Below are 14,001 nucleotides of genomic sequence, written 5' to 3' on the forward strand. Positions count from 1 at the left end.
TGTGCACGTTTCCGGTGGTTGCGAACGCTCTAAACTCGGCGATCCCATACAAACCTTGCTGTTGGGAGCATGTAGTAGGTGCAAACATGTTTGCTATGCTTTCCCATTTGTCGCACAGTTAGTGAGCACTTCATTAGATCCAGAGTCTTTGTGTCACCTTATAATCCTTCCATCTCCTGTTTAGTCACACTATTGTAAGATTTTGAAAGCTGATGTAACTTAAACCCCCTCGCTGAGCCCATCCGTTGAAAGGTAGTAGAAAATGCTCCCCCGTCACCCTTCTAACCCAAACTCAGCGATGTCTTTCTTCGTCACTCGGTGCTTTAGAAAGACGGTGAGCTCCACTGTAACTCGATTCTTTTTCTCTGTGCTTGTCATGACAGTGTCTCCTGTGTCTCATGGCTCTGGGTTGTCCTGGGCTATTGAGTGGCTTTGGTAACAAGGCTTGACTGCGCTTTATTCTGTGTCTGTAGCTACATCAGGGGACTCCCACCTGAAACTGCTTTCTGATGTCGCCCAGACGGTGAAGGGCCAAGGGACTATCGCCTGGGTCAACTGTGGGTAAGTAAGGGGGTGATCTGAAAAACACATTCTAAGAATTCTTTCTCTATAAGTCTAAGACTCCCTGACATTACAGACTGTTTTGTCCTAGAAATTTTCTGACAGCAGTTATAAGGCCAGAGCAATTTACTCCTCCCAAGAATGTCTCTGCCACCATCCATCTGCAGAATTTATGGCTTTTCCACTGGGGTGTAAATGGCCTCGTCTCACTGGTTCTATTGTACGGGCACAATCTGACAGGAGGCCACTCACTTATTAAAGCTATTGAAGTTTTTAGTCTAATGTATCACATCTCTTTACACCATTTTAGTTCTTCCTTTTCACTGGGTCTCTTTCTTTCTGTTTTTTTTGTTTGTTTTTTGCAAAAGGTAAATAAATGATAATCACGTCTCTTGCTTAAAGCTATGTGCTATTTCTCAGGTGAGGGCGCCACGTAATTATGGTTCATACAGTTTTTTCCCGGCCTTTTTCTCTGCATTTAATTTTTTACCTTAAGCTTTTTGCATGTTTGAAAAAAACTGGTTGCATTAGTCATGTGTGTAATTTCAATTTATTAGTCAATTCAATTCAATTTCTTTGTTGATTTCAGGGTATTGTTTAAAAATCAATTGATACTTGTGCCAATAACACAATTTTGGTGTTTTAAAAAAATGCTAAATGCTGCCATAGTTTGCCTCAAGAAATATTTTTCAAACCCTTTTTTCATTTTACATTAAAAACAGAACTTCTCTCACACATAATTACAATATTTGAAGAGCTTAGAGGGAAGTCTAAACTTAATAATAAACACAAGCAAGTCATCTTATAAAAAAACCATCATCTAAGGCACAGGTCTCGAACTCCAGGCCTCGAGGCCCGGTGTCCTGCAGGTTTTAGATGTCCTTCATCCAACACAGCTGATTTCAATGGCTAAATTACCTCCTCAACATGTCGTAAGGTTCTCCAGAATCCTGGTAATGAACTAATCATTTGATTCAGGTGTGTTGAAACAGGGTGATAGCTAAAACCTGCAGGACACCGGCCCTTGAGGCCTGGAGCTCGACACCCCTGATCTAAGGAGATGAATCGAATCAGACTAATATAACTTTTTAATATCTCAATTGGTGGAGAATTTACACCAGAAATGGGCTCCATAGAGGCAAAATTGAAAATCTGAAATCGGATAACAATACAACAAACACATAACAATGATTATAATATAGAAGATTAATGCAAATATGTGTAAAAACAAAGAAGTTAAATGGATTCAACAAAAATATTCTAGGTATGTGTTAAATGTAATGATTGGAAAGGGACCTTTTTTTCCATCGTGTGTGGGATGTGCAGATTGTGATGGGAAAAATTATTTCTAAACCGGTCCCGCTACAGCCTTAATTTTTTAATTCTTGCTTTAACCAAATATCGGTACATAAAGAATGAATGGATGCTGATGGGCCTTAGTCTGCTAAGAAGAAAACAAATGGGCTTGTGGGTACAACAAATGTTGTCAAGCCTGCCATTTAAAAAAAAAAAAAAAAAAAAAAGGCAAAAGTTTTTTGAGGGAAACTTTTGAATCTTTATGGGGAGCATTTATGGATTTTTGTCAACGATGGACTGATCTGAAGAGGATGTGGACAACTGACAGTTTTTCATACTTCCTCAATAAAGACGACTTTAAAAAAAAAAAAGCTCCTGCTCTTTTTGAGAATAGTCAAATTGATATCGAATTTTTAAGACCAGTACTGATATTTGGTGGCTTAAAGATCCAGTGTTCTGAGATATTGGCCAATATTCTTTCGGAAGCACGAAACATAAACAGATTTCCCTGAAATGTTTTATGTGTAGTTATTTGTTTACTCGTTTACGGGAAGCCCAACTCTGCTCAGGTAAGATGGTTGTTGTATTTGTGGCGTTCCAAAAACGTTACCAACAGAGAAGTTGCAGAGTGCCCTCTGGTGGACAAACTATGCAGTGTTTACGTTTTACTTTTTTTTTTTTTCTTTCTTTTAATTGGCCGTGGTAAATGCAGCTACCAGTAGATCAGCAAATGGCTAATATTGGCCGATAACAGGCCTTTTGATAAATCAGTCCCTTTCTAGCAGAGGCATTGTATGTCCAGGTTTTCTGTTTGTTCGTTCTACAGAAATTGTTTTGTTTTTTTTAGTTTTGCTTTTGTTTTTGTTTTGCTTTTTTGCCAAAACTCAAAAGAAATTATGAGCCAATCACAAAACAAATCTGTGACCTGTCAACACCCCCAGATGTCATATAGGGTTTTAGTCTGTTTTGGCTGAGCCACTCCAGTGTAGTCTCTAACTGCTTTAAGGTGACTCATTGCTCTGATCCCAGGTCACATGCAGGTTTTAAAGGGCCTCTGTGTACTTAGTTGGATTCATCCGTCACTTAAATGTGACGGATGAATGCCACATGATATGCGGTGAAACTGTTGCAAAACCATATTTTAGGGGGTTTTGGTCCTTTCGCTTAACAGTTAATTTAGTCATAAAGAAAAATAATTATGCACTTATCCCACACTTTTCCTTTAAAGGGAGAACAATACATGTCATGACTTTCTGGAAAACAACAATCCCCGGCTCGCTCTGTGGAACTGCTAAATGCTAGATACTTCGAAGACACAGACAAGAATTGTTTTCTCCAAGCATAACTTGGTTTTCTCCCCAGTGATCTGACTTGATCTTGTTGTTTTCCGTGCCCTTCTGATGTTCAGTTCCACTATTTCTTTTTACCTGTCAACCCATCACCTGTCTTCTTTGCCAGATAGGAAAGAACAGATCATAAAACAGGAAACTATGAGGAAGGGAGTAACTCCCCTTTGACACCTAGTGCACATGCCAACATTCACAATCTCTCTCAACCTTATCCGGGATTGAAGACCGGGCGGATAGAAAGGAAAAGAAACTAAATACAAACCGGTGCGAAGGAATTGTCAGAGGCTTTGGTTTCCATGTTTCCCTACAAAGACACTCCACGATGCGTGTCTTTCTTGAGTGTTTACTTTTTGACTCACCTGCTGTTTTTTGTCAGGGAGACTATGGAATTATCTCTCTTCCTTCTCCAAGAACTCCAGCATTTTGGAGAGTGTGCGAATGCTAAGTAGAGATTCACACCGAGCCAGATTCCCGCCAGGGGAGCTAGAGCAAGCTGGGTTCATCACTACAGGACACATGGACCCAGTGCCAGGCTCTGTAGCAAAGCATTGTGCTTTTTGGCATATTTCTCGACAGTCTCAAATGGAACCGTTCCAAGCTGAAGCTCCAGCTGAGAGCTCATGGTGGACAGAGGGAGAGAGAGTAGAGTGCATATCGCTGTGTGAGAATGGTCATCTCTGCCAATGAAGAGAGCCACCGAGGCCAGAATGACACACTTTGAACAGATGACAGGGACCTGAGTGTTGGCCAACTGGGATCCACCCGTGGGATGAATGATCTCATACAGGAAGAAAGGACAGGACTGGGCTGTCCCTCCTAAACTCCACTTCAAATGTAGCATAAACGGAGCATTGAAACATATATGATCCTGTAAGGGACAGTGTGAAAACCAGAACACAAACAAATGAAGGGATTAGGATTTGTGTTTTAGAAGAGTAATAATTGAATGGCGTGCAGAGCTTCATCCTCTTTGCGTGGTGAATCCATTATTAATCCTTTACAAAGTGGCTCTGTTGACTTTGGCCTAGTGTGAAGGTTTGGCTCCAACTTGTTACTTGAATCATTCGCTAGTCTTCAAAGTCTTCCTTTCACAATCACCTTCTTCCAGGTATTTTGTGGTAAACTATGGTTGTTCCAGTTGACCCAGTGATCTCCAGTTACTTGTGAATAAAGGAAATATTAAACTTTTTTTTCCTGTTAATTTACAGTTATGGAAAAATACATTTTTGCACAGGACTCCTTTGTAAAACCAAGTATGCCCCATGATTTATGAGCGTGTAGAATTACCTTTAGCAGCATTAATGTGAAGTAACTGTTCTGTGTATAGTTTGATCAGTCACTCAGTCATTGTGGAGGAATTTTGGCCCACTCACACAACACCTTGTAATGACAGTAAATAAGTAAAAAAAGAAAAGGTTTGCTTGAAATTCTTGCAAATTTGTTGAAAATAAAAACAAAAATATAACACACAGTATTTAAAGCCTTTGCCATCACTGTGTAAATTGAGCTCAGGTGCATTCTGCTTCCACCAAGCATCTGTCAGATATTTCTACAACTTGATTGGACTCCACCTGTGATTAGGGATGGGTACCGGGTTCTGACATAAACGGTAGTAACCAGACCGAAAAGCAGCGCACATTTCGGTGCTTTTTTTTGTTTTTTTTGTCCTGCGATGTCATACACTCTATATTCTAGCCAATCATTTTACCTTTGCAAGGATAGTAGGCGGGCCCAGGTACGTACGTTCTTTTAGAGCAGAGCTACAGATTAAAAATGCCCAAGGCGAAGCGGTCAAAAGTCTGGCTGTACTTCACAGCAAAAGATGCAAACTCAGCAGCCTGCAACAAGTGCTTTAAGGTGATACTGTGCAAAGGAGGTAACACCTCGAATCTGACGACAAACCTGGCGACGCATAGCATTTTTTTAAAAGCCGAGAAATGCACTGAGTTAGCAACATCCCCCAAGAACCCGAAGAGGAGAGTCCTGGCCCCTAGCCCTGCCAGTGTAGCAGAAATGATGACGGATGATGATGGCAGCAGCAGCCGTTCTTCTCTGCGTGAGTAGCTTAATGTTGTTCGTGTGTAATTTACGTTGAGTAGACTAACCACGTTATTACATTAATGCATGTAAGGTGAACTAGCAAACACCATCGTAGTTACATGCGGCTGTCTTCTTGCTTGATGGCAGGTGCTCCCTTCACCTGGCCAAAAAGGCTAAAATGACCAAAGAAAAAGAGGGAAACAGCTAAACATGAGAGGTTTTTGGACAAAGTTTGTGTTTTTTCCAGTGTTTAAGCACTGCTTCCAGCCAAGAGTGATACCGTATATGCCCTATAGCTGCAGAAAAGGCTAACATTGTTATCTTTTTACAAAAAAACAGCTAAACATGAGAGCACCGTTTTTTGGACAAAGTTTGTGTTCTCCATTCTTTAAGCACCGGTTCGAGCACCGTTTAAGCACTGGCACCGTTTCAAAAGTACCGGTTTGGCACCGGTATCGGATAAAACCTAAACGATTCCCATCCCTACCTGTGATAAATTCAGTTGGTTGGACAGGATTTAGAAAGGGACACACCTCTTTATTTAAAATCCCATAGCTGACGGTGCATGTCAGAGCACAAAACCAAGCCATGAAGTCTAAGTCATTGTCTGTAGACCTTTGAGACAGGATTATATCGAGGCACAGATATGGGGAAGGGTACAGGAAAAAATGGCCTCCATCATCCATAAATGGAAGAAGTTTTGAACCACCAGGACTCTTCCTAGAGCTGGCCGCCCAGATAACCTGAGTGAGGTAGAAGGGCCTTTGTCAAGGAGGTGACTGAACAGCCTGATGGTCACTTTAGCTCCAGCGTTCCTCTGTGGATTGAGGAGAGCCTTGCAGAAGGATAACTATTCCTACAGCACTCTACCAATCAGGCTTGTCACCTGGCTACTACCATTCCTAAAGTGAGGCATGGCCCTGTCGGCATCATGCTGTGGGGATGTTTTTCAGCAGCAGGAACTAGGAAACGAGTCGGTATTGAGGAACAGCAGCAATGTACTGAAGCACCCTTGATGATAACCTGCTCCATGGAAATCTGGAATATGGACTAGGCTGAAAGTTCATCTTCAAACATGGCAATGACCTTAAGCACACAGCCAAGACAGCACCCGAGTGGCTTAGGGAACACTGGTGTGAATGTCCTCGAGCGCCCCAGCTGGAACCCAGAATTGAACCCAATTCAACATCTCTGGAGAAATCTGAAAATGGGTGTGCTCTGATGCTCTCAATCCAACCTGATGGAGCTTGAGAGGTTCAGCAAAGAAGAATGGAAGAAACTGCCCAACAACAGGTGTGCCAAGCTTGAGGCATTATACTCAAAAAGACTTGAGGCCGTAATTGCTGTTGAAGGTGCTTTAACAAAGTACAAAGTAAAGGCTGTGAGTGCTTTTATAAATGTTATATTTATGTTTTTATTTGTAATAAATTTGCAAGAATTCTGTAACATGATACAACATGTGGTACAGGTGAAGTGCTGTGGATACTTTCCAGATTCACTGTGTATTGTGCTAACATGGACATTTTTGATTAAAAAATGATTTAATACTAATAGTGAAACATTAAATGAGGAAATTGAAAAACAACAAATTGCTCCTTTGATTTAACACATCCAAATAATTCCTTCAAAATATAATGGATTCAACCTGAGGCAAGTTAAATTGTATTTAATTGTGTAAGATAATCCACATCGAAAACAGCACATCAGCTGAATTGCAAAGAGATGTGATGTATAAATCCAAAACGTATAGTATAAACTAAGTGTGACCAATCCTGTTGCATTTCACATCATACCAACCACTGAAATATTAGAGAGTTGATGTTAATCCAAAGTTTAATGCAAGGCAGTTGTTCTAATGTAGTGGTCAAACCATTGTTGGGCTGCCATTCACTACATTGTTTCCCTCAGTGGTGAACATTAGCTAGTGAGTCATTCTGAGTTCTTTGTGCTTCCGTGTTTTTTTTCCTGTGATTGAAAAAATAGTGCCATCTCAGTGGTTGGTTGAAGCATGTGGTTCGCTGAGTCACTTTTACTTTGTATCTATGACTGAGTGAGTAAGAGGATGAAGCCAAAGTCCATTGTTGCGTTGGCACATACCCATGCTGTTTAGCTTATTCACATCCTAAAAAGACTGATTTGACAGTCCTGGTGTTTTATTCCACTAGAATACAGATCAGTTCATTTTCAACTCTCTTTTTAAAAAATCTTTTTTATATGTTGTAGAAGTATAATTAGGGCTGTGCTATATGGCCCAAATCTCATATCCCAATATATGACATTTCTCATCCCGATAACAATATACATCCCAAAATAGTGCTTTTTCTGTCAATTCTGTGAATCTCAGGCAGTGGCAACTGAGAATGAGCCTTTCTTCCTGTTAAAAGGGAGTTTTTCCTTCCCACTGTCGCCAAAGTGCTTGCTCACAGGGGGTCATATGATTGTTGGGTTTTTCTCTGTATGTATTATTGTAGGGTCTACCTTACAATATAACGCACCTTGAGGCAACTGTTGTTGTGATTTGGCGTTGTATAAATAAAATTGAATTGAATTGAAAAAGAATGAAGCAACATATGAGTTTGAAATTGATACCATAGGGTGTATCTACTAAAAATTTCGGGGGAATCTCAATCACCTTGGCCTCGAGGTCAGAGGTGTGTACTCTGTTTGGTGGTTTGGTGACAGCTGACATTAGCCATGTTTCTTACCAAGATGGATTTTGGGATCCATGGTTGCATTTTTTTTTCTTCTTTTTGTGCGTGTGTGTGCGTTTGTGTGTGTGTGTGTGGGGTGGGGGTGGGGGGGGACAAGAAGCTGGAAGCAGCAGACTGGTCTTGAACCTGGTGACTGCACATCATCTCGAAATATGTGTCAAGGTCACATCTGCTCATGGGTGTACCCTGACTGGTGCCATCTGTCATTATGAGCCGGTCGAGTCTGGCATTACGCACACGGTCATCACCTGAAATACTGTCTGTCAGCACATGCAGACATACATGGATTTAGTCTTCATATAAAGAAGAGAAAAAAAACCCACACTGAACTTTTACTGTAGTTGGCTTGCTGTGTGTCTGGGAGCCATAATTGAATATCTAACAAATGTTTTTCAACCTCTCTCTAAATGAATACATATTTTCATTGCTCTTTATTACAGATGAGAAGGTGTACTTCATTTTTGCTGATAGTGCTTCATTGTAGCAAGTGTGAAGTATGTGTAGGTGGCAGGATGCATATTTATTCCCTTTCCAGCTACAGTCGTTTTTTTTTTGTTTGTTTTTTTCAATTACAGCAGAAAGCCTCATAAAATGAAACGTCTGTATACCAACACATTGCATCTGTGCTTTGTGTTTCCACCGAAGCAGCAAATAAACAGAGCAAGCAGCATTGTTTATATTATATCATACATGTGATTCGATTAATTTGATGAAAAGTCCGTATCTTCTTGCTTCGTTTTCTTAATTCAGTTCAGTGAAGTTGGAATTTATATGGTCTGGCACAGAAATGAATGCATAAATCTACTAATCATTAGGAAAATTTGTACGTGTGTGTGAAGGAGAATTTGAAAAATGCAAAGGGAATAGGATTCTGAGTTTGATTTACGCTTTGTGTGTCGATCCCTCACAGAGATTCAGAGGGCCGGAAGCTGTGTAAGAAAGTGAAGGTGGACCCGAGCTCCAAACGTGGAAGAGCAGAGCTGCTGCATTACAAGTGAGTAACCAGCAACTCAGCTGGCTGTCAGATGCTTCTCCACACCTCAGTGCTTTTTGGAAAGTGATACCGTGCTCGCAGCTTAAGAAGTGCATTACTTACAGTTTACTCCTGGTGTTGAGAGCATTGTGTCCCGCGTGTCTTTCAGAGATGGGACATTCCACACAGAGTACAGCAGGCCTGCTACTTTCAAGGTCAGTGCTCATCTGAGAATCTGCATTCTTTACATGTCGAGCACTGTTGTCTGCTGTGTAGTATTTCCTAATTGCTCCTCACATTCAGAGGACTAATTATTTTACCTCTGGCTCTACAGAGCCCTGCCTTCTGCTTTCATTTCTTTCTTTCTTCTTTTTCATTTTGTTATTAAGTTTATGAATGGAAAATATGTGTGGTATTTTCCACACAAGAATATTAGACACAATGTTAAGAATTTGCCTGATTTTTATTCATTTTTTTTTCTTTGAAAACCAAGCTAAGTTGAAAATCAGAAGCATCTGTGGTTACATGTAGTTGGCTCTTTATGAAATCATTTATAACCTGCATTTTAATATCAACAGTGCATCAAATAACAGCTTGAAAACAGTGTCACTGTGTGAAAATGTGACCTTTATAGCAATGACCCTGCAAATTCTTTATTTCTATGTGCAGCTCCCCTCACCTTTATAGTGCCTTACAGTTAGTTTCAGCTCATTGTTTATCTGCCCGCTGTGCAACCTTGCTCTCATGGCACAATCATACTCTCACTCTCATAGCGATGCTTTTTGTCACGGCAGGCGGTAGTTTTCAGAGCAAACGCTGCACAGATTGACTCTGCACTGTTCTCAGCACCAAAGAGAAGACGGAGCATATTGACCATATTGAAGCACTTAGCAGCAAAAGAGCGAACTAAAAAGCTAAAAAAGAGAAAAGTCATCAGATTATCATAAACATAATTTTAGATGACTGAGAATTTTAATGATATAATGGTAACAAGCTAGTGGTAACGCTGTAGCTAACTCTGTTGCCTTGCAGCAAGAAGGTCCTGGCTTCTCACAGCATTATGTTAGCTTATGTTTATGATTGTTTCTGTGTATTAGTCTGGTGATAACTGGAAGCTATCAGTGTGTGTTTGTGATAATACAGTTACAACACAAAAACACAAAAAAATGCACATCTGTCTACATACCCAGAAATTCACAAATTAACTTATTAATTTCAGAGTTTAGCCAAAAACTCGTGGATCTGAAACAGAAATTCAAATATGCTTTTATATCTTCGTTTGTATAACCGAGATACAACCAGTTGGCAGACAGTTGACTTGCAAAGAGATGCGTTGTAGACAAGCTGCGCTCATTGACACAGACTGACTGTGATTGATGGCAGTGTATTGGCAGTCTGTCTGCTTTTAGAAATTAGCTTGCAATTATTTCCAAACCTTCACTAATCTGTCTGAGAGTCGTTGCAGTCAGCCTGAATTAAATTGCAGTTTGTCACCTTCCATAAGGGGACCTTGCAGTCGCCTCACAATCACCATACTTAACAATGTTTTATTGGTGACTGCATCATGCAGACAGCAGCATTTAAGATAAGATAAGATAAAACTTTATTAATCCCTCGGGTGGGTTCCTATGGGAAATTCGGTTTCCAAAAGCACAGCACCGACAAAAATTACAGAGCGTGAGCAGAAAATTATATATACACACATATAAATACAGGGACATATATAAATAAAATATACGAAGGGGATAAATAGAATAAATAGGAATAAAAAATAAAAATAGAAATAAAATACAAGTGAAAATACAAGTGAATTGCACATTTCAAGTATTGTAGTCTATTGCACCGTTGACTATTAACAAAGTATTGCACAAAAGGTATTGCACAGTGAAGTGAAGAGGCACTACAGTTTACTTTATTAATGCAAACAAAATTAAGGGTATTTTCAGTACTTTTATAATGAGCTGTAATTGGTGGCATACTACCTAATTTGAAGTGTGAATGTACTGAAATATAGTGCAGACAGCAGCAGCATTATAGTATAATAAGTCAAATGTAAGCAGAAAGGTAGCCTAAGTAGTGTTTTCCCTGGAAATTTTAAGTAAAGATATAGCATGACTGCTTAATCCCTACTAAAGTAACCTAACCTTGTTAACTTCAGCACAGTGGTGTCACATATTAAAACTGAAAAATACTTCTTTCTACCTGTTATGATTTATCTTGGGTTTAACTTTTTAACCGGCTGTTTAAAGTCCATTTTCCACCACGAAACCACACTGGTCATTTCAAACGTTTACCTTTCGTCTAAGTGCACCGTTTATTCCTTCCTGGGGTGCAACTAGTGAGAGCAGCTACTCAACTCAGTGTATGTTTTTGCTTCAAGTGGTGAAAAGTGTTGGTTGTTTTTTCACCCTTAGCGGGAACAGTTTTCTTGCATATTTTTCAAAGTACTGCGCTTTGTTAGAGGTTTTCGAAGTAGCTCCATCTTCAGGTATTAAATGATCATTGGAGGCTGACACTTGGCTCTCGCTCTCAGACATGCCCAGCCATGTCTCATTGTTGATTGCACTGGGAACATAAATGCAAGCTGTTGCTATAGCAATGATATCATTAGATGACACTTTTATGTCACATAAACATTTATAGTGGTGTTATGGCAGGTTATATGGTTATGACACAGCCCTAGCGTCAAATGATTGATCTTCATGTTAGCTACAAGGTGTGTTTGTAATAATATAAGACTGCAGCAAGGCACACCCGACAGGTTTAATATTTTTGAACATGTGATGCAGAGCCTCTAATGATGCTCTTTACAGGTCTGCACTTTGGCTGCCTCAACTAATGCTGGCACACTAGACTGATTTAGCTTATAGCCTCCAGACCTGTTAATGAGGTCATAGCACCATCTGTTACTCTGTGATTCTGTAGCAAACACATCCTGAGGAAAAAAATCAAGACCTTAATTTTGTTACCAGTTATCCAGCTGCAGGTTACATTTTTAAGGATCACTCACAGGTACCTCTAGCGTGAAATGTTTGGAATACAGAGAGTGCAATATAAAATATGCATCAGCCACAACAACCATAGAGATGTTGCTGGTCAGCTTAAAGTTTAATGCCTTTCACTGCAAGACAGTTGCTGCATATAGATATTTCCTAAAAGGCAAATTATGACTTTAGATATAAGTGAAATTAACCGTTTACCTCTCTCCTCTATAATATGGAAGTCCTTCTCTTTTTATTTTTTCAATGAGTTTCTACCAGAGAAACTCGTCATAAGGTGGAAGCTGTCACTCTTTTGAATGGTGCATGGTTTTATTATTTTGTTTGCTAGGGTTTGCACTGTTTCTCTGACAGATTAAAAGGCATCTGAAACAATAAACTTCCACAAGTCTCTGTTTCAACCATTACAAAGTAGTTCTGATAATCAAGTCAAGATCGTTAAATGTTCCGCCCGTGCACACGCGCCGTCGTTAGAGCACTGCTAAAAGAAACATTTCCTGCTGTTGCCTCCACAGACATATGGTTCATTATATTTACAGAAAGCTTTACCAAGCCCATTAGTAGACACTTAGAGGTACTGAAATAGCGCTGACACCTCTTGGATGCATGAACATGTTAATCTATATGAGCTTCCATCTGGCACAGCCTACAGCGTTGCCTCAACTAAATTTAGGAGCGACTTCGGCAACGTAAATAATCACCAGTCCGTCTTTTTATGTTGGTTTTTCACCCCCATAGGATTATTTTGTGGCAGTGAAAAGTTGTTGCATGATTTGAACGGTTGGCTTTGTTTAGACAGGCTGTCGCAGATCTGTCGTTTTGACTTTGCTTCTTTTTTTTTTTCTCATTCAGTCGATGGTAGCGTTTTTGAAAGACCCATCGGGGCCCCCACTGTGGGAGGAGAACCCTGAGGCTAAAGATGTCGTCCACATAGAGACAGAAAAAGTAAGTACCAATTTAAATAAACTTTTGGGCTTTGGATTAATTTAATATCCATTTAGCTCCATTTAAGAAATCCAGAACATCACTGGGGACGTACATTTACTGTGATTCACAAGCACAGCCTGCATCTTTCCTCCATATGTCTTTTAAAGTTTTGATTAGCCCCCCGACTCTGATACTGCAGCATCTCACCAACACAAAGCCCTGCACACAAAAAGCAACAGCATCAGGGCTTTATCGTCAAAGAGCTGCTCGGCGTAGTTCATGAGGTCACTCACACAGACCTGCCTTTACAGCCTAAAAGCCTCCAAACGGCTCTCATCCAGACAAGTCAGATTGCAAAATCATCAAAAACTGCCAGCATATTCACAAACAGCTACCTCATCCTTAGATAAGTATATATGGAATTTAGAAATACCTTTGTTTTGGGACTATAGCCGGTTTGCATGGTTCACAGTTAAAATGGTCCTTATTTATTTTATAGTCTTGAGAGCTTGAGCAAAAGAAGACAACTGGACTTGGTTTGTCAAGGCAAGCTTGAGATCCCTTCCCAGGTGCTTCAATGCCTGTTCACGCTTTGCCTCAGGTGATCTGAATACTTCACACGATGAGGTGGGGCAAGGTCTCACAGTGGTTTCATCCCTGACCTATACCTATTTTCACACCTTGGTTTATGTGATGATGTGGATCGGTAGTAATGGTAGATGAAATGGCTCTTTCACAGCGCTTTTCTAACATTCATAACTCAGGGTTCAGTGTTTTGCCCAAGGATACTTGGTAACTTTGCAGACTTTAGCAGCCAGGGATTGAACCACCAACTGTTTAGTCTCCTGAACTACAGACATACAGTCGACGACCACCTGAAAAGGGGACAAGCCCCACTAAGGGTTAAATCTCCAGAACACTCCACCTGAAGCGTCTTTGATGGGAGATGAAATCTTTTCACAAAATAAGTCCATTTGCTGCCTTTTGTTTTTTTTTCTCCACTGAGAAACTGGTCAGAAATATTTGTCTTATACTGCACCTTGTTGTAGCCCAGTCTTAAAGAAGCTGATTAGCTCCTTTCCAATTAGCCCCACACTCCTTTTAAGCCAGCTGTCTTCTGATTGGCTGCCCCTCGCAAACAGAAG

The 14,001-nt window shown here is 40.2% G+C and overlaps 1 protein-coding gene across 1 annotated transcript in view; it reads left to right on the plus strand.

The window, feature by feature from the left end:
- The window catches only part of pdia5 (protein disulfide isomerase family A, member 5), a 71,796-nt gene that overhangs the window by 18,416 nt on the left and 39,379 nt on the right, over positions 1-14,001 (plus strand). The window contains exons 3-6 of the mRNA XM_063499054.1: positions 474-561; positions 8,868-8,951; positions 9,100-9,145; positions 12,782-12,874. Coding sequence (XP_063355124.1) covers positions 474-561; positions 8,868-8,951; positions 9,100-9,145; positions 12,782-12,874 — 311 coding nt within the window. The remainder of the gene's footprint in view (positions 1-473; positions 562-8,867; positions 8,952-9,099; positions 9,146-12,781; positions 12,875-14,001) is intronic.

The sequence above is a fragment of the Pelmatolapia mariae genome, linkage group LG16_19 (genome assembly GCF_036321145.2).
Source record: "Pelmatolapia mariae isolate MD_Pm_ZW linkage group LG16_19, Pm_UMD_F_2, whole genome shotgun sequence".
NCBI classification, from domain to species: Eukaryota; Metazoa; Chordata; class Actinopteri; order Cichliformes; family Cichlidae; genus Pelmatolapia; species Pelmatolapia mariae.